General features: G+C 52.0%; 1 protein-coding gene across 3 annotated transcripts; it reads right to left on the bottom strand.

Moving 5' to 3' along the window:
* Positions 1-5,132: 5,132 nt before the first annotated feature.
* On the bottom strand, positions 5,133-26,236 carry sqstm1 (sequestosome 1). 3 transcript variants are annotated; one of them, XM_071202782.1, is made up of 10 exons: positions 26,114-26,236; positions 25,940-26,035; positions 22,471-22,633; positions 21,918-22,013; positions 21,561-21,835; positions 14,329-14,428; positions 14,189-14,254; positions 13,879-14,000; positions 7,443-7,749; positions 5,812-6,763 (listed from the first exon to the last, which is right to left on the bottom strand). In XM_071202782.1, exons 3-10 carry the CDS (start codon positions 22,631-22,633, stop codon positions 5,820-5,822), a joined length of 2,073 nt encoding a protein of 690 aa, XP_071058883.1. In that variant the 5' UTR covers positions 25,940-26,035; positions 26,114-26,236; the 3' UTR covers positions 5,812-5,819. The 3 variants fall into 3 exon arrangements, with proteins under 3 accessions (XP_033936054.1, XP_071058883.1, XP_071058882.1); XM_071202781.1 differs by having other exon boundaries at positions 25,940-26,077; positions 26,114-26,235; XM_034080163.2 differs by lacking the exon at positions 5,812-6,763 and adding an exon at positions 5,133-5,800 and having other exon boundaries at positions 25,940-26,226.
* Between the last annotated feature and the right edge of the window lie 589 nt (positions 26,237-26,825).

Raw genomic sequence — 26,825 nt, 5'->3', positions numbered from 1 at the left:
ACTGGACTTAGTGTACTCTGATCCGGGTACTGATGCTGACTGGACTTTAGTGTACTCTGATCCGGGTACTGATGCTGACTGGACTTAGTGTACTCTGATCCGGGTACTGATGCTGACTGGACTTAGTGTACTCTGATCCGGTACTGATGCTGACTGGACTTATTGTACTCTGATCCGGTACTGATGCTGACTGGACTCAGTGTACTCTGATCCGGGTACTGATGCTGACTGGACTTAGTGTACTCTGATCCGGGTACTGATGCTGACTGGACTTAGTGTACTCTGATCCGGGTACTGATGCTGACTGGACTTAGTGTACTCTGATCCGGGTACTGATGCTGACTGGACTTAGTGTACTCTGATCCGGGTACTGATGCTGACTGGACTTAGTGTACTCTGATCCGGGTTGATGCTGACTGGACTTAGTGTACTCTGATCCGGGTACTGATGCTGACTGACTTAGTGTACTCTGATCCGGGTACTGATGCTGACTGGACTTAGTGTACTCTGATCCGGTACTGATGCTGACTGGACTTAGTGTACTCTGATCCGGGTACTGATGCTGACTGGACTTAGTGTACTCTGATCCGGGTACTGATGCTGACTGGACTTAGTGTACTCTGATCCGGGTACTGATGCTGACTGGACTTAGTGTACTCTGATCCGGGTACTGATGCTGACTGGACTTAGTGTACTCTGATCCGGGTACTGATGCTGACTGGACTTAGTGTACTCTGATCCGGGTACTGATGCTGACGGACTTAGTGTACTCTGATCCGGGTACTGATGCTGACTGGACTTAGTGTACTTGATCCGGGTACTGATGCTGACTGGACTTAGTGTACTCTGATCCGGGTACTGATGCTGACTGGACTTAGTGTACTCTGATCCGGGTACTGATGCTGACTGGACTTAGTGTACTCTGATCCGGGTACTGATGCTGACTGGACTTAGTGTACTCTGATCCGGGTACTGATGCTGACTGGACTTAGTGTACTCTGATCCGGGTACTGATGCTGACTGGACTAGTGTACTCTGATCCGGGTACTGATGCTGACTGGACTTAGTGTACTCTGATCCGGGTACTGATGCTGACTGGACTTAGTGTACTCTGATCCGGGTACTGATGCTGACTGGACTTAGTGTACTCTGATCCGGGTACTGATGCTGACTGGACTTAGTGTACTCTGATCCGGGTACTGATGCTGACTGGACTTAGTGTACTCTGATCCGGGTACTGATGCTGACTGGACTTAGTGTACTCTGATCCGGGTACTGATGCTGACTGGACTTAGTGTACTCTGATCCGGGTGATGCTGACTGGACTTAGTTGTACTCTGATCCGGGTACTGATGCTGACTGGACTTAGTGTACTCTGATCCGGGTACTGATGCTGACTGGACTTAGTGTACTCTGATCCGGGTACTGATGCTGACTGGACTTAGTTACTCTGATCCGGGTACTGATGCTGACTGGACTTAGTGTACTCTGATCCGGGTACTGATGCTGACTGGACTTAGTGTACTCTGATCCGGGTACTGATGCTGACTGGACTTAGTGTACTCTGATCCGGGTACTGATGCTGACTGGACTTAGTGTACTCTGATCCGGGTACTGATGCTGACTGGACTTAGTGTACTCTGATCCGGGTACTGATGCTGACTGGACTTAGTGTACTCTGATCCGGGTACTGATGCTGACTGGACTTAGTGTACTCTGATCCGGGTACTGATGCTGACTGGACTTAGTGTACTCTGATCCGGGTACTGATGCTGACTGGACTTAGTGTACTCTGATCCGGGTACTGATGCTGACTGGACTTAGTGTACTCTGATCCGGGTACTGATGCTGACTGGACTTAGTGTACTCTGATCCGGGTACTGATGCTGACTGGACTTAGTGTACTCTGATCCGGGTACTGATGCTGACTGGACTTAGTGTACTCTGATCCGGGTACTGATGCTGACTGGACTTAGTGTACTCTGATCCGGGTACTGATGCTGACTGGACTTAGTGTACTCTGATCCGGGTACTGATGCTGACTGGACTTAGTGTACTCTGATCCGGGTACTGATGCTGACTGGACTTAGTGTACTCTGATCCGGGTACTGATGCTGACTGGACTTAGTGTACTCTGATCCGGGTACTGATGCTGACTGGACTTAGTGTACTCTGATCCGGGTACTGATGCTGACTGGACTTAGTGTACTCTGATCCGGGTACTGATGCTGACTGGACTTAGTGTACTCTGATCCGGGTACTGATGCTGACTGGACTTAGTGTACTCTGATCCGGGTACTGATGCTGACTGGACTTAGTGTACTCTGATCCGGGTACTGATGCTGACTGGACTTAGTGTACTCTGATCCGGGTACTGATGCTGACTGGACTTAGTGTACTCTGATCCGGGTACTGATGCTGACTGGACTTAGTGTACTCTGATCCGGGTACTGATGCTGACTGGACTTAGTGTACTCTGATCCGGGTACTGATGCTGACTGGACTTAGTGTACTCTGATCCGGGTACTGATGCTGACTGGACTTAGTGTACTCTGATCCGGGTACTGATGCTGACTGGACTTAGTGTACTCTGATCCGGGTACTGATGCTGACTGGACTTAGTGTACTCTGATCCGGGTACTGATGCTGACTGGACTTAGTGTACTCTGATCCGGGTACTGATGCTGACTGGACTTAGTGTACTCTGATCCGGGTACTGATGCTGACTGGACTTAGTGTACTCTGATCCGGGTACTGATGCTGACTGGACTTAGTGTACTCTGATCCGGGCTGATGCTGACTGGACTTAGTGTACTCTGATCCGGGTACTGATGCTGACTGGACTTAGTGTACTCTGATCCGGGTACTGATGCTGACTGGACTTAGTGTACTCTGATCCGGGTACTGATGCTGACTGGACTTAGTGTACTCTGATCCGGGTACTGATGCTGACTGGACTTAGTGTACTCTGATCCGGGTACTGATGCTGACTGGACTTAGTGTACTCTGATCCGGGTACTGATGCTGACTGGACTTAGTGTGCTCTGATCCGGGTACTGATGCTGACTGTACTTAGTGTACTCTGATCCGGGTACTGATGCTGACTGGACTTAGTGTACTTTGAGTCCGGGGTACGATGCTGACTGGACTTAGTGTACTCGTCCGGGTACTGATGCTGACTGTACTTATTGTACTCTGAGTCCGGGTACTGATGCTGACTGGACTCAGTGTACTCTGATCCGGGTACTGATGCTGACTGGACTCAGTGTACTCTGATCCGGGTACTGATGCTGACTGGACTGTAGTGTACTCTGATGCCGGGTACTGATGCTGACTGGACTTAGTGTACTCTGATCCGGGTACGGATGCTGACTGGACTTAGTGTACTCTGATCCGGGGTACTGATGCTGACTGGACTTAGTGTACTCTGATCCGGGTACTGATGCTGACTGGACTTACTGTACTCTGATCCGGGTACTGATGCTGACTGGACTTAGTGTACTCTGATCCGGGAACTGATGCTGACTGGACTTAGTGTACTCTGATCCTGATGCTGACTGGACTTAGTGTGCTCTGATCCGGGTACTGATGCTGACTGGACTTAGTGTACTCTGATCCGGGTACTGATGCTGACTGGACTTAGTGTACTCTGATCCGGGTACTGATGCTGACTGGACTTAGTGTACTCTGATCCGGGTACTGATGCTGACTGGACTCAGTGTACTCTGATCCGGGTACAGATGCTGACTGGACTCAGTGTACTCTGATCCGGGTACTGATGCTGACTGGACTTAGTGTACTCTGATCCGGGTACTGATGCTGACTGGACTTAGTGTACTCTGATTCGGGTACTGATGCTGACTGGACTCAGTGTACTCTGATCCGGGTACTGATGCTGACTGGACTTAGTGTACTCTGATCCGGGTACTGATGCTGACTGGACTTAGTGTACTCTGATTCGGGTACTGATGCTGACTGGACTTAGTGTGCTCTGATCCGGGTACTGATGCTGACTGGACTTAGTGTACTCTGATCCTGATGCTGACTGGACTTAGTGTACTCTGATCCGGGTACTGATGCTGACTGGACTTAGTGTACTCTGATCCTGATGCTGACTGGACTTAGTGTACTCTGATCCGGGTACTGATGCTGACTGGACTTAGTGTACTCTGATCCGGGTACTGATGCTGACTGGACTCAGTGTACTCTGATCCGGGTACTGATGCTGACTGGACTCAGTGTACTCTGATCCGGGTTCTGATGCTGAGGCAGATATTTAAGAGCTTTCTTAACGCTGATGTTCTAACAGTCAGACTGCTCTGGAGATGGAGGTGATGTTCTGTTCATGTTCACACAGACGTGATTTCTGCCGGCCGTGTTTCCTTTCTCCTGTGGTATGACTTGATCGCTTTGAACTCCGCACGCTGAGCTCTGATTGGTCAGCAGGCGGTGCTTTCACTGAGCTGATCTCTTAGCCTGAAACCTAACCTGCTCCGGAGCAGGCTAGCCGCTCAGCATCAGTTACCATGGAGATCTAGCCGCTAAGAAGAGAACCAGCTTCGTAGGACCGGAGACCAGAGTCACCCTGAAGTTAGCCGCTAAGAGAACATCGGCTTCGTGGTCCAGGCCTCAGGTGCTCAGCGGGATGATCCGATGCAGCATATAACCATATACACAGTCTGTGTTTCTAAGATGTGATTCTGAATCCAGGAAGCTGCTTTGAGTAAGGTCTGTGATGTTTGACAGGAAGAGGAAGAGAGGAGGGCAGGAGGACGGGACACCTGGACAGGTAACATTCTGACACCAGTTATTATCTCAGGTCCTATCCGAGTGTTTCTGTTTCAAAGATCTTCTTTGTGTTGCAGTCCAGCTTCAGGAGGAGACCCTCAGACCCCCCTCAGACCAGCGAGGAGAGCCTGGACCCTGCTGGCTCCCTCAGTGTTGACGGGCAGGTGGGCGGAGCTTCCTCTATGATCAGTGAGAATAGGCCCCGCCCCCTACATGTTTGACAGCGGAGAGGATTTCAGTTTGGATTTATAAACTGTTGATGTGTATCACTGAGTCTGTGTTCCTCAAGTGCATTAAAGTGTTGATCTCAGCAGTACGTGTTTGTGATAAAAAAACATCCGGAGTCTGGGCCTCAAGTTTTATTCAGATTCATAAAGCAGGACAAAGAGCAGCGAGACAGAGGTACACATCAATCAGAGAAAGTACACATCAGAGAAAGTACACATCAATCAGAGAAAGTACACATCAATCAGAGAAAGTACACATCAATCAGAGAAGGTACACATCAATCAGAGAAGGTACACATCAATCAGAGAAAGTACGTATCAATCAGAGAAAGTACACATCAATCAGAGAAAGTACACATCAATCAGAGAAAGTACGTATCAATCAGAGAAAGTACACATCAATCAGAGAAAGTACACATCAATCAGAGAAAGTACACATCAATCAGAGAAAGTACACATCAATCAGAGAAAGTACACATCAATCAGAGAAAGTATATATTAATTAGACGGTCTATATATCTGAGACGTTGAGGTGAATATGAACGAGGAGATGATTGGTTACTCAGTGACCTCAGAGGACAGGAAGTGGCTGCAGGATCTGAATCTGGGTTAGCAGATGACATCACGGTGACATCAGGTTCGGTGTGGGGGGGGCTGGAACTGGATGGCGTCCAGGGCGGCGCCGATGTCAAAGTCTTTGGCCCGAAGGAGACGAGTGAGCCAGCCGCCCTCATCTGAGAAACCCATCGCCAACATCTGGGAGAGGGTCTCCACCTGGCGGGGGTCTGAGAGAGAGACAGGTAGTTAGAGAGAGGGACAGGTAGAGAGAGAGGGACAGGTAGAGAGAGAGAGGGACAGGTAGAGAGAGAGAGAGGGACAGGTAGAGAGAGAGAGGGACAGGTAGAGAGACAGTCCATCTGGGAGAGGGTCTCCACCTGGCGGGGGTCTGAGAGAGAGACAGGTAGTTAGAGAGAGGGACAGGTAGAGAGAGAGGGACAGGTAGAGAGAGAGGGACAGGTAGAGAGAGAGAGGGACAGGTAGAGAGAGAGAGGGACAGGTAGAGAGAGAGAGGGACAGGTAGAGAGACAGTCCATCTGGGAGAGGGTCTCCACCTGGCGGGGGTCTGAGAGAGAGACAGGTAGTTAGAGGGACAGGTAGAGAGAGGGACAGGTAGAGAGAGGGACAGGTAGAGATTGAGACAGGTAGAGAGAGGGACAGGTAGAGAGAGAGAGACAGGTAGAGAGACAGTCCATCTGGGAGAGGGTCTCCACCTGGCGGGGGTCTGAGAGAGAGACAGGTAGTTAGAGGGACAGGTAGAGAGACAGGTAGAGAGACAGACAGGAAGAGAGACAGTCCATCTGGGAGAGGGTCTCCACCTGGCGGGGGTCTGAGAGAGAGACAGGTAGAGAGAGAGACAGGTAGAGAGAGGGACAGGTAGAGAAACAGAGAGAGAGAGAGACAGGTAGAGAGAGAGACAGGTAGAGAGACGGACAGGTAGAGAGAGAGACAGGTAGAGAGAGAGACAGTACATCTGGGAGAGGGTCTCCACCTGGCGGGGGTCTGAGAGAGAGACAGGTAGAGAGACAGACAGGTAGAGAGAGAGACAGGTAGAGAGACAGTCCATCTGGGAGAGGGTCTCCACCTGGCGGGGGTCTGAGAGAGAGACAGGTAGAGAGACAGACAGGTAGAGAGAGACAGGGAGAGAGAGAGACAGTCCATCTGGGAGAGGGTCTCCACCTGGCGGGGGTCTGAGAGAGAGACAGGTAGAGAGACAGACAGGTAGAGAGAGGGACAGGTAGAGAGAGGGACAGGTAGAGAGAGGGACAGGTAGAGAGAGAGACAGGTAGAGAGAGGGACAGGTAGAGAGACAGGTAGAGAGAGAGACAGGTAGAGAGAGGGACAGGTAGAGAGAGGGACAGGTAGAGAGACAGACAGGTAGAGAGACAGACAGGTAGAGAGAGACAGGTAGTTAGAGAGAGGGACAGGTAGAGAGAAAGATGGGTAGAGAGAGAGAGAGAGAGACAGGTAGAGAGAAAGATGGGTAGAGAGAGAGAGAGAGACAGGTAGAGAGAAAGATGGGTAGAGAGAGAGAGAGACAGGTAGAGAGAAAGACAGGTAGTTAGAAAGATGGGTAGAGAGAGACAGGGAGAGAGAGAGACAGAGAGAGACAGGTAGAGAGAGAGAGACAGGGAGAGAGAGAGACAGGTAGAGAGAGACAGGTAGAGAGAGAGACAGGTAGAGAGAGAGACAGGTAGAGAGAGAGACAGGTAGAGAGAGAGACAGGTAGAGAGAGAGACAGGTAGAGAGAGAGACAGGTAGAGAGAGACAGGTAGAGAGAGAGATGGGTAGAGAGAGAGAGGTAGAGAGAGAGACAGGTAGAGAGAGAGATGGGTAGAGAGAGAGAGGTAGAGAGAGAGAAGTAGTCACCTTGGGGCAGGTCAGGGTACAGAGCCGCCTCCCTCAGACCTGTTGGACCCTGCTGTCCCGACGAGGGAGCCTGGTTCTGGACCTGGTTCTGAGCCTGGACCTGGTTCTGGACCTGGACTGTAAGGTCTTTGTCCTGGTTCTGGCCCTTGCCTTGGTCCTGTTCTGGGTCCTGTTTCATGTCCTGGTCTGGGTCCAGGTCCTGGTCTGGGTCCAGGTCCCCGGGTTGGAGGGACTGCAGCTCTCCGCTGGACGGGTCGACCTCTCGGGGGTTCAGGTGAGTCCACTCCTCATCAGAGTCTCTGCACACCTGCAGAGCAAAGACTGGGTCACCTGTAGAACTGGACTGGGATCAGAACTGGACTGGGATCAGAACGGGACTGGGATCAGAACCGGACTGGGATCAGAACCGGACTGGGATCAGAACCGGACTGGGATCAGAACGGGCCTGGGATCAGAACGGGCCTGGGATCAGAACCGGACTGGGATCAGAACCGGACTGGGATCAGAACCGGACTGGGATCAGAACGGGCCTGGGATCAGAACGGGCCTGGGATCAGAACGGGCCTGGGATCAGAACGGGCCTGGGATCAGAACCGGACTGGGATCAGAACCGGACTGGGATCAGAACCGGACTGGGATCAGAACGGGACTGGGATCAAAACGGGCCTGGGATCAGAACGGGCCTGGGATCAGAACCGGACTGGGATCAGAACCGGACTGGGATCAGAACCGGACTGGGATCAGAACCGGACTGGGATCAGAACGGGCCTGGGATCAGAACGGGCCTGGGATCAGAACGGGACTGGGATCAGAACCGGACTGGGATCAGAACCGGACTGGGATCAGAACCGGACTGGGATCAGAACGGGCCTGGGATCAGAACCGGAATGGGATCAGAACGGGCCTGGGATCAGAACCGGACTGGGATCAGAACCGGACTGAGATCAGAACCGGACTGGGATCAGAACCGGACTGGGATCAGAACGGGACTGGGATCAGAACGGGCCTGGGATCAGAACGGGCCTGGGATCAGAACGGGCCTGGGATCAGAACGGGCCTGGGATCAGAACGGGCCTGGGATCAGAACCGGACTGGGATCAGAACGGGCCTGGGATCAGAACGGGACTGGGATCAGAACCGGACTGGGATCAGAACCGGACTGGGATCAGAACCGGACTGGGATCAGAACGGGACTGGGATCAGAACGGGACTGGGATCAGAACGGGACTGGGATCAGAACCGGACTGGGATCAGAACGGGACTGGGATCAGAACGGGACTGGGATCAGAACGGGACTGGGATCAGAACCGGACTGGGATCAGAACGGGCCTGGGATCAGAACGGGCCTGGGATCAGAACGGGGGTCTCAGGTTCAAAGGCCACTGCAGTCAGCATGTCGTTGTGTTCCTGAGACTTCAAAGTGCTCCTTAGTGCTGAGCGAGTGAGACGCTTTGGAGAAAAGCGTCCAACAGGTTTCATGTGACGTAATGTAGCGGCACGTAATGTAACGTAATGGATCAGAACTGGACTGAGATCAGAACGGGACTGGGATCAGAACCGGACTGGGATCAGAACGGGACTGGGATCAGAACGGGCCTGGGATCAGAACGGGACTGGGATCAGAACGGGACTGGGATCAGAACCGGACTGGGATCAGAACCGGACTGGGATCAGAACGGGACTGGGATCAGAACGGGCCTGGGATCAGAACCGGAATGGGATCAGAACGGGCCTGGGATCAGAACCGGACTGGGATCAGAACCGGACTGGGATCAGAACGGGACTGGGATCAGAACGGGCCTGGGATCAGAACGGGCCTGGGATCAGAACGGGCCTGGGATCAGAACGGGCCTGGGATCAGAACGGGCCTGGGATCAGAACCGGACTGGGATCAGAACGGGCCTGGGATCAGAACGGGACTGGGATCAGAACCGGACTGGGATCAGAACCGGACTGGGATCAGAACGGGACTGGGATCAGAACCGGACTGGGATCAGAACGGGACTGGGATCAGAACCGGACTGGGATCAGAACGGGACTGGGATCAGAACGGGACTGGGATCAGAACGGGACTGGGATCAGAACCGGACTGGGATCAGAACGGGCCTGGGATCAGAACGGGCCTGGGATCAGAACGGGGGTCTCAGGTTCAAAGGCCACTGCAGTCAGCATGTCGTTGTGTTCCTGAGACTTCAAAGTGCTCCTTAGTGCTGAGCGAGTGAGACGCTTTGGAGAAAAGCGTCCAACAGGTTTCATGTGAAGTAATGTAGCGGCACGTAATGTAACGTAATGGATCAGAACTGGACTGAGATCAGAACGGGACTGGGATCAGAACGGGACTGGGATCAGAACCGGACTGGGATCAGAACGGGCCTGGGATCAGAACGGGCCTGGGATCAGAACCGGACTGGGATCAGAACCGGCCTGGGATCAGAACCGGACTGGGATCAGAACCGGGCCTGGGATCAGAAGGGGCCTGGGATCAGAACGGGCCTGGGATCAGAACCGGACTGGGATCAGAACCGGACTGGGATCAGAACGGGACTGGGATCAGAACGGGCCTGGGATCAGAACGGGACTGGGATCAGAACCGGACTGGGATCAGAACGGGACTGGGATCAGAACGGGCCTGGGATCAGAACGGGACTGGGATCAGAACGGGCCTGGGATCAGAACGGGACTGGGATCAGAACTGGACTGGGATCAGAACGGGACTGGGATCAGAACGGGCCTGGGATCAGAACGGGACTGGGATCAGAACGGGACTGGGATCAGAACCGGACTGGGATCAGAACCGGACTGGGATCAGAACCGGACTGGGATCAGAACGGGCCTGGGATCAGAACGGGACTGGGATCAGAACGGGACTGGGATCAGAACGGGACTGGGATCAGAACGGGCCTGGGATCAGAACTGGACTGGGATCAGAACGGGACTGGGATCAGAACCGGACTGGGATCAGAACGGGCCTGGGATCAGAACGGGCCTGGGATCAGAACGGGGGTCTCAGGTTCAAAGGCCACTGCAGTCAGCATGTCGTTGTGTTCCTGAGACTTCAAAGTGCTCCTTAGTGCTGAGCGAGTGAGACGCTTTGGAGAAAAGCGTCCAACAGGTTTCATGTGACGTAATGTAGCGGCACGTAATGTAACGTAATGGATCAGAACTGGACTGGGATCAGAACGGGACTGGGATCAGAACCGGACTGGGATCAGAACCGGACTGGGATCAGAACGGGCCTGGGATCAGAACCGGACTGGGATCAGAACCGGACTGGGATCAGAACCGGACTGGGATCAGAACGGGACTGGGATCAGAACGGGCCTGGGATCAGAACGGGCCTGGGATCAGAACGGGACTGGGATCAGAACGGGACTGGGATCAGAACCGGCCTGGGATCAGAACGGGCCTGGGATCAGAACGGGACTGGGATCAGAACTGGACTGGGGATCAGAACGGGACTGGGGATCAGAACGGGACTGGGATCAGAACGGGACTGGGATCAGAACGGGACTGGGATCAGAACGGGACTGGGATCAGAACCGGACTGGGATCAGAACCGGACTGGGATCAGAACGGGCCTGGGATCAGAACCGGACTGGGATCAGAACGGGCCTGGGATCAGAACGGGACTGGGATCAGAACGGGACTGGGATCAGAACGGGACTGGGATCAGAACGGGACTGGGATCAGAACGGGACTGGGATCAGAACGGGACTGGGATCAGAACGGGACTGGGATCAGAACGGGACTGGGATCAGAACGGGCCTGGGATCAGAACTGGACTGGGATCAGAACGGGACTGGGATCAGAACCGGACTGGGATCAGAACCGGACTGGGATCAGAACGGGACTGGGATCAGAACGGGACTGGGATCAGAACGGGCCTGGGATCAGAACCGGACTGGGATCAGAACCGGACTGGGATCAGAACGGGCCTGGGATCAGAACGGGCCTGGGATCAGAACGGGCCTGGGATCAGAACGGGCCTGGGATCAGAACGGGCCTGGGATCAGAACGGGACTGGGATCAGAACTGGCCTGGGATCAGAACGGGCCTGGGATCAGAACTGGACTGGGATCAGAACGGGACTGGGATCAGAACGGGACTGGGATCAGAACCGGACTGGGATCAGAACGGGACTGGGATCAGAACGGGACTGGGATCAGAACGGGCCTGGGATCAGAACGGGCCTGGGATCAGAACTGGACTGGGATCAGAACGGGACTGGGATCAGAACCGGACTGGGATCAGAACCGGACTGGGATCAGAACCGGACTGGGATCAGAACGGGCCTGGGATCAGAACGGGCCTGGGATCAGAACGGGGGTCTCAGGTTCAAAGGCCACTGCAGTCAGCATGTCGTTGTGTTCCTGAGACTTCAAAGTGCTCCTTAGTGCTGAGCGAGTGAGACGCTTTGGAGAAAAGCGTCCAACAGGTTTCATGTGACGTAATGTAGCGGCACGTAATGTAACGTAATGGATCAGAACTGGACTGGGATCAGAACGGGACTGGGATCAGAACCGGACTGGGATCAGAACCGGACTGGGATCAGAACCGGACTGGGATCAGAACCGGACTGGGATCAGAACCGGACTGGGATCAGAACGGGCCTGGGATCAGAACCGGACTGGGATCAGAACGGGCCTGGGATCAGAACGGGACTGGGATCAGAACCGGACTGGGATCAGAACGGGACTGGGATCAGAACGGGACTGGGATCAGAACGGGCCTGGGATCAGAACCGGACTGGGATCAGAACCGGACTGGGATCAGAACCGGACTGGGATCAGAACGGGCCTGGGATCAGAACGGGACTGGGATCAGAACTGGACTGGGATCAGAACGGGACCTGGGATCAGAACGGGACTGGGATCAGAACGGGACTGGGATCAGAACGGGCCTGGGATCAGAACGGGACTGGGATCAGAACGGGACTGGGATCAGAACGGGACTGGGATCAGAACGGGACTGGGATCAGAACGGGACTGGGATCAGAACGGGCCTGGGATCAGAACGGGACTGGGATCAGAACGGGACTGGGATCAGAACGGGACTGGGATCAGAACGGGCCTGGGATCAGAACGGGCCTGGGATCAGAACGGGACTGGGATCAGAACGGGACTGGGATCAGAACGGGACTGGGATCAGAACGGGCCTGGGATCAGAACGGGCCTGGGATCAGAACGGGCCTGGGATCAGAACGGGCCTGGGATCAGAACGGGGGTCTCAGGTTCAAAGGCCACTGCAGTCAGCATGTCGTTGTGTTCCTGAGACTTCAAAGTGCTCCTTAGTGCTGAGCGAGTGAGACGCTTTGGAGAAAAGCGGCCAACAGGTTTCATGTGACGTAATGTAGCGGCACGTAATGTAACGTAATGGATCAGAACTGGACTGAGATCAGAACGGGACTGGGATCAGAACGGGACTGGGATCAGAACGGGACTGGGATCAGAACCGGACTGGGATCAGAACCGGACTGGGATCAGAACCGGACTGGGATCAGAACGGGCCTGGGATCAGAACCGGACTGGGATCAGAACGGGCCTGGGATCAGAACGGGCCTGGGATCAGAACCGGACTGGGATCAGAACGGGACTGGGATCAGAACGGGCCTGGGATCAGAACCGGACTGGGATCAGAACCGGACTGGGATCAGAACCGGACTGGGATCAGAACCGGACTGGGATCAGAACGGGCCTGGGATCAGAACGGGACTGGGATCAGAACTGGACTGGGATCAGAACGGGACTGGGGATCAGAACGGGACTGGGATCAGAACGGGACTGGGATCAGAACGGGACTGGGATCAGAACGGGACTGGGATCAGAACGGGACTGGGATCAGAACCGGACTGGGATCAGAACGGGCCTGGGATCAGAACCGGACTGGGATCAGAACGGGCCTGGGATCAGAACGGGACTGGGATCAGAACGGGACTGGGATCAGAACGGGACTGGGATCAGAACGGGACTGGGATCAGAACGGGACTGGGATCAGAACCGGACTGGGATCAGAACCGGACTGGGATCAGAACGGGCCTGGGATCAGAACGGGCCTGGGATCAGAACGGGGGTCTCAGGTTCAAAGGCCACTGCAGTCAGCATGTCGTTGTGTTCCTGAGACTTCAAAGTGCTCCTTAGTGCTGAGCGAGTGAGACGCTTTGGAGAAAAGCGTCCAACAGGTTTCATGTGACGTAATGTAGCGGCACGTAATGTAACGTAATGGATCAGAACTGGACTGAGATCAGAACGGGACTGGGATCAGAACGGGACTGGGATCAGAACCGGACTGGGATCAGAACGGGACTGGGATCAGAACGGGACTGGGATCAGAACCGGACTGGGATCAGAACGGGACTGGGATCAGAACGGGACTGGACTGGGATCAGAACTGCACTGAGAAACAAACAGGTGAGGTTACCTGTACGAACTGAACTTACCTTTGACCCCTCGCTGCTGGCTCCGCCTCCCTCACTGCAGGCCCCACCCCCTTCACTCTGAGGGGGGGGTGTCACCTTGGTCGTCTGGCCCTCGTGCTCCACATCGATGTCCACGTCGATACCTGGACACACATATTACATCACTTCCTGTTAACAAACAGCCAATCAGATGCCGTTTCTCAATGTCGAGTCTACCTGCTGCAGAGCCACTATTTCATGCATTCAAACAGTCCTTCGGCGCTGTTATCAGTGACATCACTCCCTGTTAACAACAGCCAATCAGAGAGCAGCTCTCAGTGACATCACTCACCCAGAGGACTTAACATGGCCGCCACGCCCTCCCCGATGTTCTTCAGGAAGTCCACGTTGTCCTGAGCTGAGGTCAGAGGTCAGAGGTCGTTATAGAGATCAGATGATTGTATTTATAATATTAATGAAACTCTCAGTCACCAGAGGGGGCGCTGCAGTCCGGTCTGGAGGGTCCTGGCTGCTGGTTCTGGTTCCACATGCAGTGTCTCATCCTCTTCATCCACTTCCCCCGAGGAAACCACTGCACAAAACATCCTGTCAGTCACTGCGCAGGGCTAACTAACATCCTGTCAGTCACTGCGCAGGGCTAACTAACATCCTGTCAGTCACTGCGCAGGGCTAACTAACATCCTGTCAGTCACTGCGCAGGGCTAACTAACATCCTGTCAGTCACTGCGCAGGGCTAACTAACATCCTGTCAGTCACTGCGCAGGGCTAACTAACATCCTGTCAGTCACTGCGCAGGGCTAACTAATATCCTGTCAGTCACTGCGCAGGGCTAACTAACATCCTGTCAGTCACTGCGCAGGGCTAACTAACATCCTGTCAGTCACTGCGCAGGGCTAACTAACATCCTGTCAGTCACTGCGCAGGGCTAACTAACATCCTGTCAGTCACTGCGCAGGGCTAACTAACATCCTGTCAGTCACTGCGCAGGGCTAACTAACATCCTGTCAGTCACTGTGCAGGGCTAACTAACATCCTGTCAGTCACTGCGCAGGGCTAACTAACATCCTGTCAGTCACTGCGCAGGGCTAACTAACATCCTGTCAGTCACTGCGCAGGGCTAACTAATATCCTGTCAGTCACTGCGCAGGGCTAACTAACATCCTGTCAGTCACTGTGCAGGGCTAATTAACATCCTGTCAGTCACTGCGCAGGGCTAACTAACATCCTGTCAGTCACTGTGCAGGGCTAACTAACATCCTGTCAGTCACTGCGCAGGGCTAACTAACATCCTGTCAGTCACTGTGCAGGGCTAACTAACATCCTGTCAGTCACTGCGCAGGGCTAACTAACATCCTGTCAGTCACTGTGCAGGGCTAACTAACATCCTGTCAGTCACTGTGCAGGGCTAACTAATGTATATGTGTGTTTATTACATGGTTTAGGTGATACTCGATTCTGATTGGTCAATTCAGAACACGTTGTTAATCCAGAACAGACAGACCGTTGCTAAGGACGCTCACATCTGCACAAACAAGTCCGTTTGATTGAACTGTGTACAGTTTGGAAATAACACCTTCATCGAGATCCCTCCGCTTCGCGCCGGCTCCTGATCAGCCTGTCGGTGTTCTTTTCCCCATAATGACCGCGTCGCTGCACATTATCCCTTACTTATGTGTGTGTGTGTGTGTGTGTGTGTGTGTGTATATATATATTAGGGCTGTCAGTCGATTAAAATAGTTAATTTTTTATCCGTTCTAAATTAACCTTAGAGGAATATTTTTCAAGTTCTTAATACTCTTATCAACATGTGAGCGGACAAATATGCTTTATGCTAATGTTTATTATCATTTGAACAATGACAAATATTCTCATGAATATTAAACACAACAACCTGGAACCTCTCTCATACAATAATACAATACAAAGTGTGTGTGTGTGTGTGTGTGTGTGTGTGTGTGTGTGTGTGTGTGTGTGTGTGTGTGTGTGTGGGATCATTGGAGCTATGTGCAACTCAAGGCTATGCTCGAACGGGAGCTGCCTGGACGCTGCAGTCATGTTGCACTCTCCGAGCTGAGTGTGCTGACTTCTCTACAACGTCCCGCTGTCTGCTTCCTGCATCAATCAATCAATGTTTATTTATAGCCAATATCACAAATGTTACATTTGTCTCAGTGTCTTCACAGTGTGTACAGAATATCAGTATGACAATACCACACCCTCTGTCCTCAGTCCCTCTGTCCTCAGACCCTCTGTCCTCAGACCCTCTGTCCTCAGACCCTCTGTCCTTAGACCCTCTGTCCTTAGACCCTCTGTCCTCAGACCCTCTGTCCTTAGACCCTCTGTCCTCAGACCCTCTGTCCTCAGACCCTCTGTCCTTAGACCCTCTGTCCTCAGACCCTCTGTCCTTAGACCCTCTGTCCTCAGACCCTCTGTCCTTAGACCCTCTGTCCTCAGACCCTCTGTCCTCAGACCCTCTGTCCTTAGACCCTCTGTCCTCAGACCCTCTGTCCTTAGACCCTCACATCGTACAAGGAAAAACTTCCAAAGAAAACCCACAGTCAAGTGAAATCAAGTCAAGTGCTCGGTGCAGTTGTGGCGAAATGTCGCTCCTCTGTTTTCATTTAAACAGATATATTATATATATATATATATAAATATAAACTAGGGCTGTCAACTTAACGCGTTAATAACGCAAAAAAAGATTAACGCCACTAATTATTTGAACGCGATTAACGCATGTGTACTTTTTGTCCTCGGCCGCCCCGTAGCTTCAGAGCATCGAGTTTAAAATACCATCTACAAGCTGATGCTGACAGCCCCGCTCCTGCTGCCCGCTTGTGGCAGACCACACTTCCACGCTCACCGGCAGGCACCGACTGGCCATCGGGAGGACCGGGAGAGGGGGTGTGTGTGTGTGTGTGTGTGTGTGTGTGTGGCCCGAGCGAGCGAGAGAGAGACCTTACGTGCATTGTTGTTGTTAGCATCTGGTGCTAGCTAGCTGCGCTAACGGATACAAGGAGCTGTTTCAATGAAACAGAGGAGCGACATTTCGCCGATGTGAGGGATTAATTGTGTCTTTATTCCTAAATCCATCCATCCATCCATCTTCTCCCGCTTATCCGTGGTCGGGTCGCGGGGGTAGCAGTTCCAGCAGAGAGCCCCAAACTTTCTTTTCCCTGGCGACATCAACCAGCTCTGACTGGGGGGTCCCAAGGCGCTCCCAGGCCAGCGAAGAGATATAATCCCTCCACCTGGTCCTAGGTCTACCCCTCGGTCTCCTCCCAGCTGGACGTGCCTGGAACACCTCCCTAGGGAGGCGCCCAGGTGGCATCCTAACTAGGTACCCGAACCACTTCAACTGGCTCCTTTCGACGCGAAGGAGGAGCGGCTCAACTCCGAGTCCCTCCCTGATGACCGAACTTCTCACCTTATCCCTAAGGGAGACACCAGCCGCCCTGCGGAGAAAACCCATCTCGGCCGCTTGTATCTGCGATCTCGTTCTTTCGGTCATGACCCATCCTTCATGACCGTAGGTGAGGGTAGGAACGGCCCGGTAGACAGAGAGCTTTGCCTTCTGGCTCAGCTCCCTTTTCGTCACAACGGTGCGGTAAAGCGACTGCAGTACCGCTCCCGCTGCTCCGGTTCTCCGGCCCATCTCACGCTCCATTGTTCCCTCACTCGAGAACAAGACCCCGAGATACTTGAACTCCTTCCCTTGGGGTAAGGACTCATTCCCTACTTGGAGTGGACAGTCCATCGGTTTCCTGCTGAGAACCATGGCCTCAGATGTGGAGGTGCTGATCCTCATCCCAGCCGCTTCACACTCGGTGGTGAACCGATCCAGTGAGTGCTGAAGGTCGCAGACCGATGAAGCCATCAGAACCACATCCTCTGCAGAAAGCAGGGGTGCAATCCTTAGTCCACCGAACTGCACCGAACCCCCCCCGACTACGCCTCGAAATCCGACCCATGTATATTACAAACAGGATTGGTGACAAAGCGCAGCCCTGGCGGAGGCCAACCCTCACCGGAAATGGGTCCGACTTCCTGCCGAGGACCCGGACCCAGCTCTCGCTTTGGGAGCACAGAGACTGGATGGCCCTGAGTAGAGACCCCCTCACCCCATACTCCCGCAGCACCTCCCACAGTAACTCCCTGGGAACCCGGTCATACGCCTTCTCCAAGTCCACAAAACACATGTAGACCGGATCAGCGCACTCCCAGGCCCCCTCCAGGATCCTTGCGAGAGTAAAAAGCTGATCCGTCGTTCCACGACCAGGACGGAATCCGCATTGTTCCTCCTCAATCTGAGGTTCCACAATCGGCCGGACCCTCCTCTCGAGTTCCTTAGAGTAAACTTTCCCGGGGAGGCTGAGTAGTGTGATGCCTCTGTAATTGGCACACACCCTCTGATCCCCCTTTTTAAAAAGGGGAACCACCACCCCGGTCTGCCACTCCTTCGGTACTGTTTCCGACTTCCACGCAACGTTGATGAGACGTGTCAACCATGACAGTCCCTCAACACCCAGAGCCTTCAGCACCTCCGGGCGGATCTCATCCCCCCCGGGGCTTTGCCACTGTGACCTCCCCCCGGGAGATTGGTGTTGTCGGGTTCAGGAGTTCCTCAAAGTGTTCCAACGCCCCAACACTCCATCAGTTGAGGTCAACAACGTCCCATCCTTACTGTACACAGCTTGGATGGTTCCCTGCTTCCCCCTCCTGAGGTGTCGGACAGTTTTCCAGAACAACTTTGGTGCCGCCCGGAAGTCCTTCTCCATGTCTTCTCCGAACTTCTCCCACACCCGCTGCTTTGCCTCGGCCACGGATGAGGCTGCTGCCCTTCGGGCCTGTCGGTACCTTGCAACTGCCTCGGGAGTCCCCCGGGATAACAAATCCCTGAAGGCCTCCTTCTTCAGTCGGACGGCTTCCCTGACCACCGGTGTCCACCAGGAGGTTCGAGGGTTACCGCCCCTTGAGGCACCTAAGACCTTGAGACCACAGCTCCCGCCGCGGCTTCGGCAATAGAGGCTTTGAACACCGACCACTCTGGTTCAATGTCCCCAACCTCCACAGGATTGCACGAAAAGCTCCGCCGGAGGTGTGAGTTGAAGGCCTCCTGAACTTGGGCCTCCTCCAGACGTTCCCAGTTCACCCGAACTACACGTTTGGGCTCACCAGGTCTATCCAGAGGCTTCCCCCGCCACTCGACCCAACTCACCACCAGATGGTGATCAGTTGACAACTCCGCCCCTCTCTTTACCCGAGTGTCCAAAACATACGGCCTCAGGTCCGATGATACGATAACGAAATCGATCATGGACCTTCTGCCTAAGGTGCTCTGGTAACACGTACACTTATGAGCATCCTTATGTTCGAACATGGTGTTTGTTATGGCCAATCCATGACTAGCACAGAAGTCCAGTAACAAACCACCACTCCGGTTCAGATCAGGGGGGCCGTTCCTCCCAATCACGCCCCTCCATGTGTCTCCATCATCGCCCACATGTGCGTTGAAGTCTCCCAGCAGGACTAAGGAGTCCCCTTCAGGAGCCCCATACAGGACTCTTTCCAGGGTCTCCCAGCAGGACTAAAGAGTCCCCTTCAGGAGCCCCATACAGGACTCTTTCCAGGGTCTCCCAGCAGGACTAAAGAGTCCCCTTCAGGACCCCATACAGGACTCTTTCCAGGGTCTCCCAGCAGGACTAAAGAGTCCCCTTCAGGAGCCCCATACAGGACTCTTTCCAGGGTCTCCCAGCAGGACTAAAGAGTCCCCTTCAGGAGCCCCATACAGGACTCTCTCCAGGGTCTCCCAGCAGGACTAAAGAGTCCCCTTCAGGAGCCCCATACAGGACTCTTTCCAGGGTCTCCCAGCAGGACTAAAGAGTCCCCTTCAGGAGCCCCATACAGGACTCTCTCCAGGGTCTCCCAGCAGGACTAAAGAGTCCCCTTCAGGAGCCCCATACAGGACTCTCTCCAGGGTCTCCCAGTAGGACTAAAGAGTCCCCTTCAGGAGCCCCATACAGGACTCTCTCCAGGGTCTCCCAGCAGGACTAAAGAGCCCCCTTCAGGAGCCCCATGCAGGACTCTCTCCAGGGTCTCCCAGCAGGACTAAAGAGTCCCCTTCAGGAGCCCCATACAGGACTCTCTCCAGGGTCTCCCAGCAGGACTAAAGAGTCCCCTTCAGGAGCCCCATGCAGGACTCTCTCCAGGGTCTCCAAGAAGGCCGTATACTCTGAACTGCTGTTGGGTGCATAAGCGCACACACAACAGTCAGAGTTTCCCCCCCCATAACCCGCAGGCGTAGGGAGGCGACCCTCTCGTCCACTGGGGTAAACTCCAACAACGAAGCACCTAACCGGGGACTTGTGAGTATCCCCGCACCCGCCCGGCGCCTCACACCTTGAGCAACTCCGGAGAAGAATAGAGTCCAACCCCTATCCAGAAGGAAGGTTCCAGAGCCGACGCTGTGCGTAGAGGTGAGCCCAACCAGATCCAACTGGTACCGCTCCACCTCCCGCACAAGCTCCTCCCCCCCAGAGAGGTGACGGTCCACGTCCCCAAAGCCAGCTTCTGCCGCCCGGGTCTGGTCCGTCGAGACCCTCCGCTTTCACTGCCACCCTTCTGGCAGCGCACCCGACCCCATCGATGTTTCCCGTAGGTGGTGGGCCCGCGGACGGAGAAGCGGAGGTGTTGCCCACGTTGCCTTTTCGGGCTGGGCCCGGCCACCAGACGCTCGCCGACGAGGCCTCCTTCTGGGTCTGGCTCCAGAAAGGGACCCCGGGCTTCCTCCGGGCCGGGTATCCTCACTTCTTGTTCCTTTCATGAGGTCTTTTTTTTTTTTTTATTCCTAAGTGTCAAAGAATAATTCTCCTTACTCCTAAGATATTTGACCTTTCGGCCTGTTGACGTTTTACGACCAAGCCGAAGTCTGCTATCTGTCTTAAGGAAGGGGAACGGTCAGCTGTGGCTGACCTTACCAGTTTAATGACCGGTCAACTCTCGGTCACAGAGCCCTAGAGTCAGATCAAGATAAGTCAAAACACACACACACACACACACACACACACACACACACACACACACACACACACACACACACAACACACACACACACACACACACACACACACACACACACACACACACACACACACACACACACACACACACACACAACACACCACACACACACACCACACACACACACACACACACACACAAACACACACCACACACACGAGAGGTTCCAGGTTGTTGTGTTTAATATTCATTGGAATATTTGTCATTGTTCAAATGATAATAAACGCACACATAAAGCATATTTATCCGCTCATATGTTGATGAGAGTATTACAAAGATACTCCTCTAAGGTTCATTTAGAACAGATCAAAAATGTGCGATTAATTTGCGATTAACTATTTTAATCGACTGACAGCCCTAATATATATATATGTATATACATATATATATATGTATGTATGTATGTATACACATATATACACATATATATATATGTATATGTATGTATGTATGTATACACATATATATATATATATATATATGTATATGTATACACATATATATATGTATATATATGTATATGTATACACATATATATATATGTATATATATATATATATATATATATATATATATATATATATACATATATATATATATATGTATGTATGTATGTATAGTACCTGCATGGGGTGCCAGATGGGCAGCAGCTGGTGCTCCGTGTGGGTCCCTCTCGCCTGGCAGGCGGAGCACAGGTCGTAGTTTGGACACACGGAGCACTTGAAGCGGGTTCCCACCACAGGGCCCTCGCACCCATCACAGGTCACATCAGGGTGGGTGGCGGGCCCATGGGGGGGCCCATGGGGGGGTCCATGGGGGGGCCCATGGGGACCGGAGGGCCCGAAGGTGAAGGGGGGGAAGGCGTGCAGCGGGAAGTCCCGACGGTTCTCCTTCTTCTCTGTAGATCATAAGAAACACCATCAGCATCACTTCCTGTCTGTCCCTGGATTTCAGAATAAAAGCTTTATCATAATCTTGACCTTTAATGTAGAGGCGGAACGGGCCGTCCTTCATGGAGGCCAGACCCATCATCAGCTCGTCATCAGAGGAGAACGCCACCAGGTCCTCGTCTTCATCTGAGGACACGTCATCACCACCATCATCATCATCATCATCATCATCATCATCATCATCATCATCATCATCATCATCATCATCATCATCACTACCACCATCATCATCATCATCACCACCATCATCATCACCACCACCACCATGGCCTCCACTGCCCCCCCCCCCCTTGAAGCTACTGCAGCCCATCAGGACAAAGGACCTGGGGGGACAGGGCCTTCGCAGCCCCCTCCCTCTGGAGCCCCCTCCCCAGCCACGTCCGCCAACACTCTCACATCCTTCTCACTCTTGCCTTCAACTCCTAACCACTAACCCCTCGCCCTGATTCCTCCTAGCTTAGCACTTTCTACTTTTGTTGTTATTTTGTTTTACTTGCTTGTAAGCGCTTTGAGCACCAAACACATGCTGCTGGTTCTGGAGTATTTATATATATATATTTGTACATGGTATGTGTATAAGTACCTCTGTAGTACAGGTTGAAGTCCCTCAGGCTGGAGAACACGCTGCTGGTTCTGGACTGCAGGTACTCGAAGCTGCAGGAAACCTCCTGATCCACGTTGAACCTCCGGACCTCCTTCACCACCTGGTCCCGACCCAGCAGGTAGGCCTTCACCGTCAGCGCCATCTGCACAGGGACCAGAACCAGTCAGAACCACAGGGACCAGAACCAGTCGGAACCACAGGGACCAGAACCAGTCAGAACCACAGGTAACAGAACAAGTCAGAACCACAGGTAACAGAACAAGTCAGAACCACAGGGACCAGAACCTGTCAGAACCACAGGGACCAGAACCAGTCAGAACCACAGGGACCAGAACCAGTCAGAACCACAGGGACCAGAACCAGTCAGAACCACAGGGACCAGAACCAGTCGGAACCACAGGGACCAGAACCAGTCAGAACCACAGGTAACAGAACAAGTCAGAACCACAGGTAACAGAACAAGTCAGAACCACAGGGACCAGAACCTGTCAGAACCACAGGGACCAGAACCAGTCAGAACCACAGGTAACAGAACAAGTCAGAACCACAGGGACCAGAACCTGTCAGAACCACAGGTACCAGAACCAGTCAGAACCACAGGGAACAGAACCAGTCAGAACCACAGGGACCAGAACCAGTCAGAACCACAGGGACCAGAACCAGTCAAAACCATAAGGACCAGAACCAGTCAGAACCCAGGGACCAGAACCAGTCAGAACCACAGGGACCAGAACCACTCAGAACCCAGGGACCAGAACCAGTCAGAACCACAGGGACCAGAACCACTCAGAACCACAGGGACCAGAACCAGTCAGAACCCAGGGACCAGAACCAGTCAGAACCCAGGGACCAGAACCAGTCAGAACCACAGGGACCAGAACCACTCAGAACCACAGGGACCAGAACCAGTCAGAACCACAGGTAACAGAACAAGTCAGAACCACAGGGACCAGAACCTGTCAGAACCACAGGTACCAGAACCAGTCAGAACCACAGGGAACAGAACCAGTCAGAACCACAGGGACCAGAACCAGTCAGAACCACAGGGACCAGAACCAGTCAGAACCACAGGGACCAGAACCACAGGGACCAGAACCAGTCAAAACCATAAGGACCAGAACCAGTCAGAACCCAGGGACCAGAACCAGTCAGAACCACAGGGACCAGAACCACTCAGAACCCAGGGACCAGAACCAGTCAGAACCACAGGGACCAGAACCACTCAGAACCACAGGGACCAGAACCAGTCAGAACCCAGGGACCAGAACCAGTCAGAACCCAGGGACCAGAACCAGTCAGAACCACAGGGACCAGAACCACTCAGAACCACAGGGACCAGAACCAGTCAGAACCCAGGGACCCAAACTGAAAACTTACTGACAATGAATCTGCAAAAAACCCTCTCAGATCAAACCTGAGTACTTCTACTTCTACTAAAGTACCAGACCCGAGTACTTCTACTTTTACTGAAGTACCAGTCCCGAGTACTTTTACTCAAGTACCAGACCTGAGTACTTCTATTTCTACTAAAGTACCAGACCTGAGTACTTCTACTTTTACTCAAGTACCAGACCAGAGTACTTCTACTTCTACTAAAGTACCAGACCTGAGTACTTCTACTTTTACTCAAGTACCAGACCAGAGTACTTCTACTTCTACTAAAGTACCAGACCTGAGTACTTCTACTTTTACTCAAGTACCAGACCGGAGTACTTCTACTTTTACTGGAGTGTCAGACCCGAGTACTTCTACTTTTACTCAAGTACCAGACCTGAGTACTTCTACTTTTACTCAAGTACCAGACCAGAGTACTTCTACTTCTACTAAAGTACCAGACCTGAGTACTTCTACTTTTACTCAAGTACCAGACCTGAGTACTTCTACTTTTACTGAAGTACCAGACACGAGTACTTCTACTTCTACTAAAGTACCAGACCCGAGTACTTCTACTTTTACTGAAGTACCAGTCCCGAGTACTTCTACTAAAGTACCAGACCTGAGTACTTCTACTTTTACTCAAGTACCAGACCGGAGTACTTCTACTTTTACTGGAGTGTCAGACCTGAGTACTTCTACTTTTACTCAAGTACCAGACCCGAGTACTTCTACTTTTACTCAAGTACCAGACCTGAGCACTTTTACTTTTACTGAAGTACCAGACCCGAGTACTTCTACCTTTACTTTAGTACCAGACCCGAGTACTTCTACCTTTACTTTAGTACCAGACCTGAGTACTTCTACTTGTACTCAAGTACCAGACCCGAGTACTTCTACTTTTACTCAAGTACCAGACCCGAGTACTTCTACTTGTACTCAAGTACCAGACCCGAGTACTTCTACTTTTACTCAAGTACCAGACCCGAGTACTTCTACTTTTACTCAAGTACCAGACCCGAGTACTTCTACTTTTACTAAAGTACCAGACCTGAGTACTTCTACTTTTACTGAAGTACCAGACCCGAGTACTTCTACTAAAGTACCAGACCTGAGTACTTCTACTTTTACTTTAGTACCAGACCCGAGTACTTCTACCTTTACTTTAGTACCAGACCTGAGTACTTCTACTTGTACTCAAGTACCAGACCCGAGTACTTCTACTTTTACTCAAGTACCAGACCCGAGTACTTCTACTTTTACTCAAGTACCAGACCCGAGTACTTCTACTTTTACTCAAGTACCAGACCTGAGTACTTCTACTTTTACTCAAGTACCAGACCCGAGTACTTCTACCTTTACTTTAGTACCAGACCCGAGTACTTCTACTTTTACTCAAGTACCAGACCCGAGTACTTCTACTTTTACTCAAGTACCAGACCCGAGTACTTCTACTTTTACTCAAGTACCAGACCCGAGTACTTCTACTTTTACTCAAGTACCAGACCTGAGTACTTCTACTTTTACTCAAGTACCAGACCCGAGTACTTCTACTTTTACTCAAGTACCAGACCCGAGTACTTCTACCTTTACTTTAGTACCAGACCCGAGTACTTCTACTTTTACTCAAGTACCAGACCCGAGTACTTCTACTTTTACTTTAGTACCAGACCCGAGTACTTCTACTTTTACTCAAGTACCAGACCCGAGTACTTCTACCTTTACTTTAGTACCAGACCCGAGTACTTCTACTTTTACTCAAGTACCAGACCCGAGTACTTCTACTTTTACTGTAGTACCAGACCCGAGTACTTCTACTTTTACTCAAGTACCAGACCCGAGTACTTCTACTTTTACTCAAGTACCAGACCCGAGTACTTCTACTAAAGTACTCAGATCTGAGTACTTGTTGAAGATGCCCCTGAGCAAGGCACCGTTCTCTACACTGCTCCCCGGGCGCCGTTCAAAATGGCAGCCCACTGCTCCTAACCAGGATGGGTCAAATGCAGAGAAACCATTTCCCCACGGGGATCAATAAAGCATATCCAATCAGATCAGATGCAGTCAGACCTACCGCAGACTCGGGTTTCCTCTCAGGAACTCCGGGTTTCTTCTCTTCTCGCTTCAGACTCTTCTCTTCTCTTCTCGCCTCAGACTCTTCTCTTCTCACCTCAGACTCTTCTCTTCTCGCCTCAGACTCTTCTCTTCTCGCCTCAGACTCTTCTCTTCTCTTCTCTTCTCTTCTCACCTCAGACTCTTCTCTTCTCTTCTCGCCTCAGACTCCTCTCAGATCCAGTTTGAGACTTCAGTCCAGCTCGTGTCGCAGCTTTTATCCTTAATGTTTACTTCCGTGATTCTCGTCACTGTTGTCAGGAAAGGTAAATATTGACACGGCCTCTGATTGGTCTACAGCCGGAGTCCCGCCCAGGCGACCAATGAGAGGACGATGAATGACGAAGCACTTTCCAATGAGGGGCTTTCCCCGGAGTCACGTGATCCCCCAGCGTCCGCCGGAACACAGAGAAAGGCTGCGTCATTGTTATAAAACAGATATCATATATAACAAGAGCTTCTTATTAAGAATACTTCATACATTTGATTAATAATTCATTTAGAAAATACATATCAGTTTATATACATATCAGTTTATATACATATCAGTTTATATATCAGTTTATATACATATCAGTTTATATATCAGTTTATATACATATCAGTTTATATACATATATATACATATCAGTTTATATACATATCAGTTTACATATCAGTTTATATACATATCAGTTTATATATCAGTTTATATACATATCAGTTTACATATCAGTTTATATATCAGTTTATATACATATCAGTTTACATATCAGTTTATATACATATCAGTTTATATATCAGTTTATATACATATCAGTTTAGCGATAGAACAGCAAATATTCACTTTGACAAGATCAATAACTAAG

The sequence above is a fragment of the Pseudochaenichthys georgianus genome, unplaced genomic scaffold, assembly GCF_902827115.2.
Source record: "Pseudochaenichthys georgianus unplaced genomic scaffold, fPseGeo1.2 scaffold_911_arrow_ctg1, whole genome shotgun sequence".
NCBI lineage: Eukaryota > Metazoa > Chordata > Actinopteri > Perciformes > Channichthyidae > Pseudochaenichthys > Pseudochaenichthys georgianus.
The sequence above is the reverse complement of the archived record's forward strand: the minus strand, read 5'-3'. Positions and strand labels throughout refer to the sequence as shown.

What these genes read in the sequence shown, in the direction of transcription:
- sqstm1 (XM_071202782.1), bottom strand. Translation starts at nt 22,633, where the DNA reads ATGGCGCTGACGGTGAAGGCCTACCTGCTGGGTCGGGACCAGGTGGTG. An exon ending in CCAGCAGCGAGGGGTCAAAG is followed by an intron (nt 7,750 to 13,878) that starts GTAAGTTCAGTT and finishes TTTGCTCTGCAG; the next exon opens with GTGTGCAGAGACTCTGATGA. An exon ending in GTACCCTGACCTGCCCCAAG is followed by an intron (nt 6,764 to 7,442) that starts GTGACTACTTCT and finishes TCTCTCTCTCAG; the next exon opens with ACCCCCGCCAGGTGGAGACC.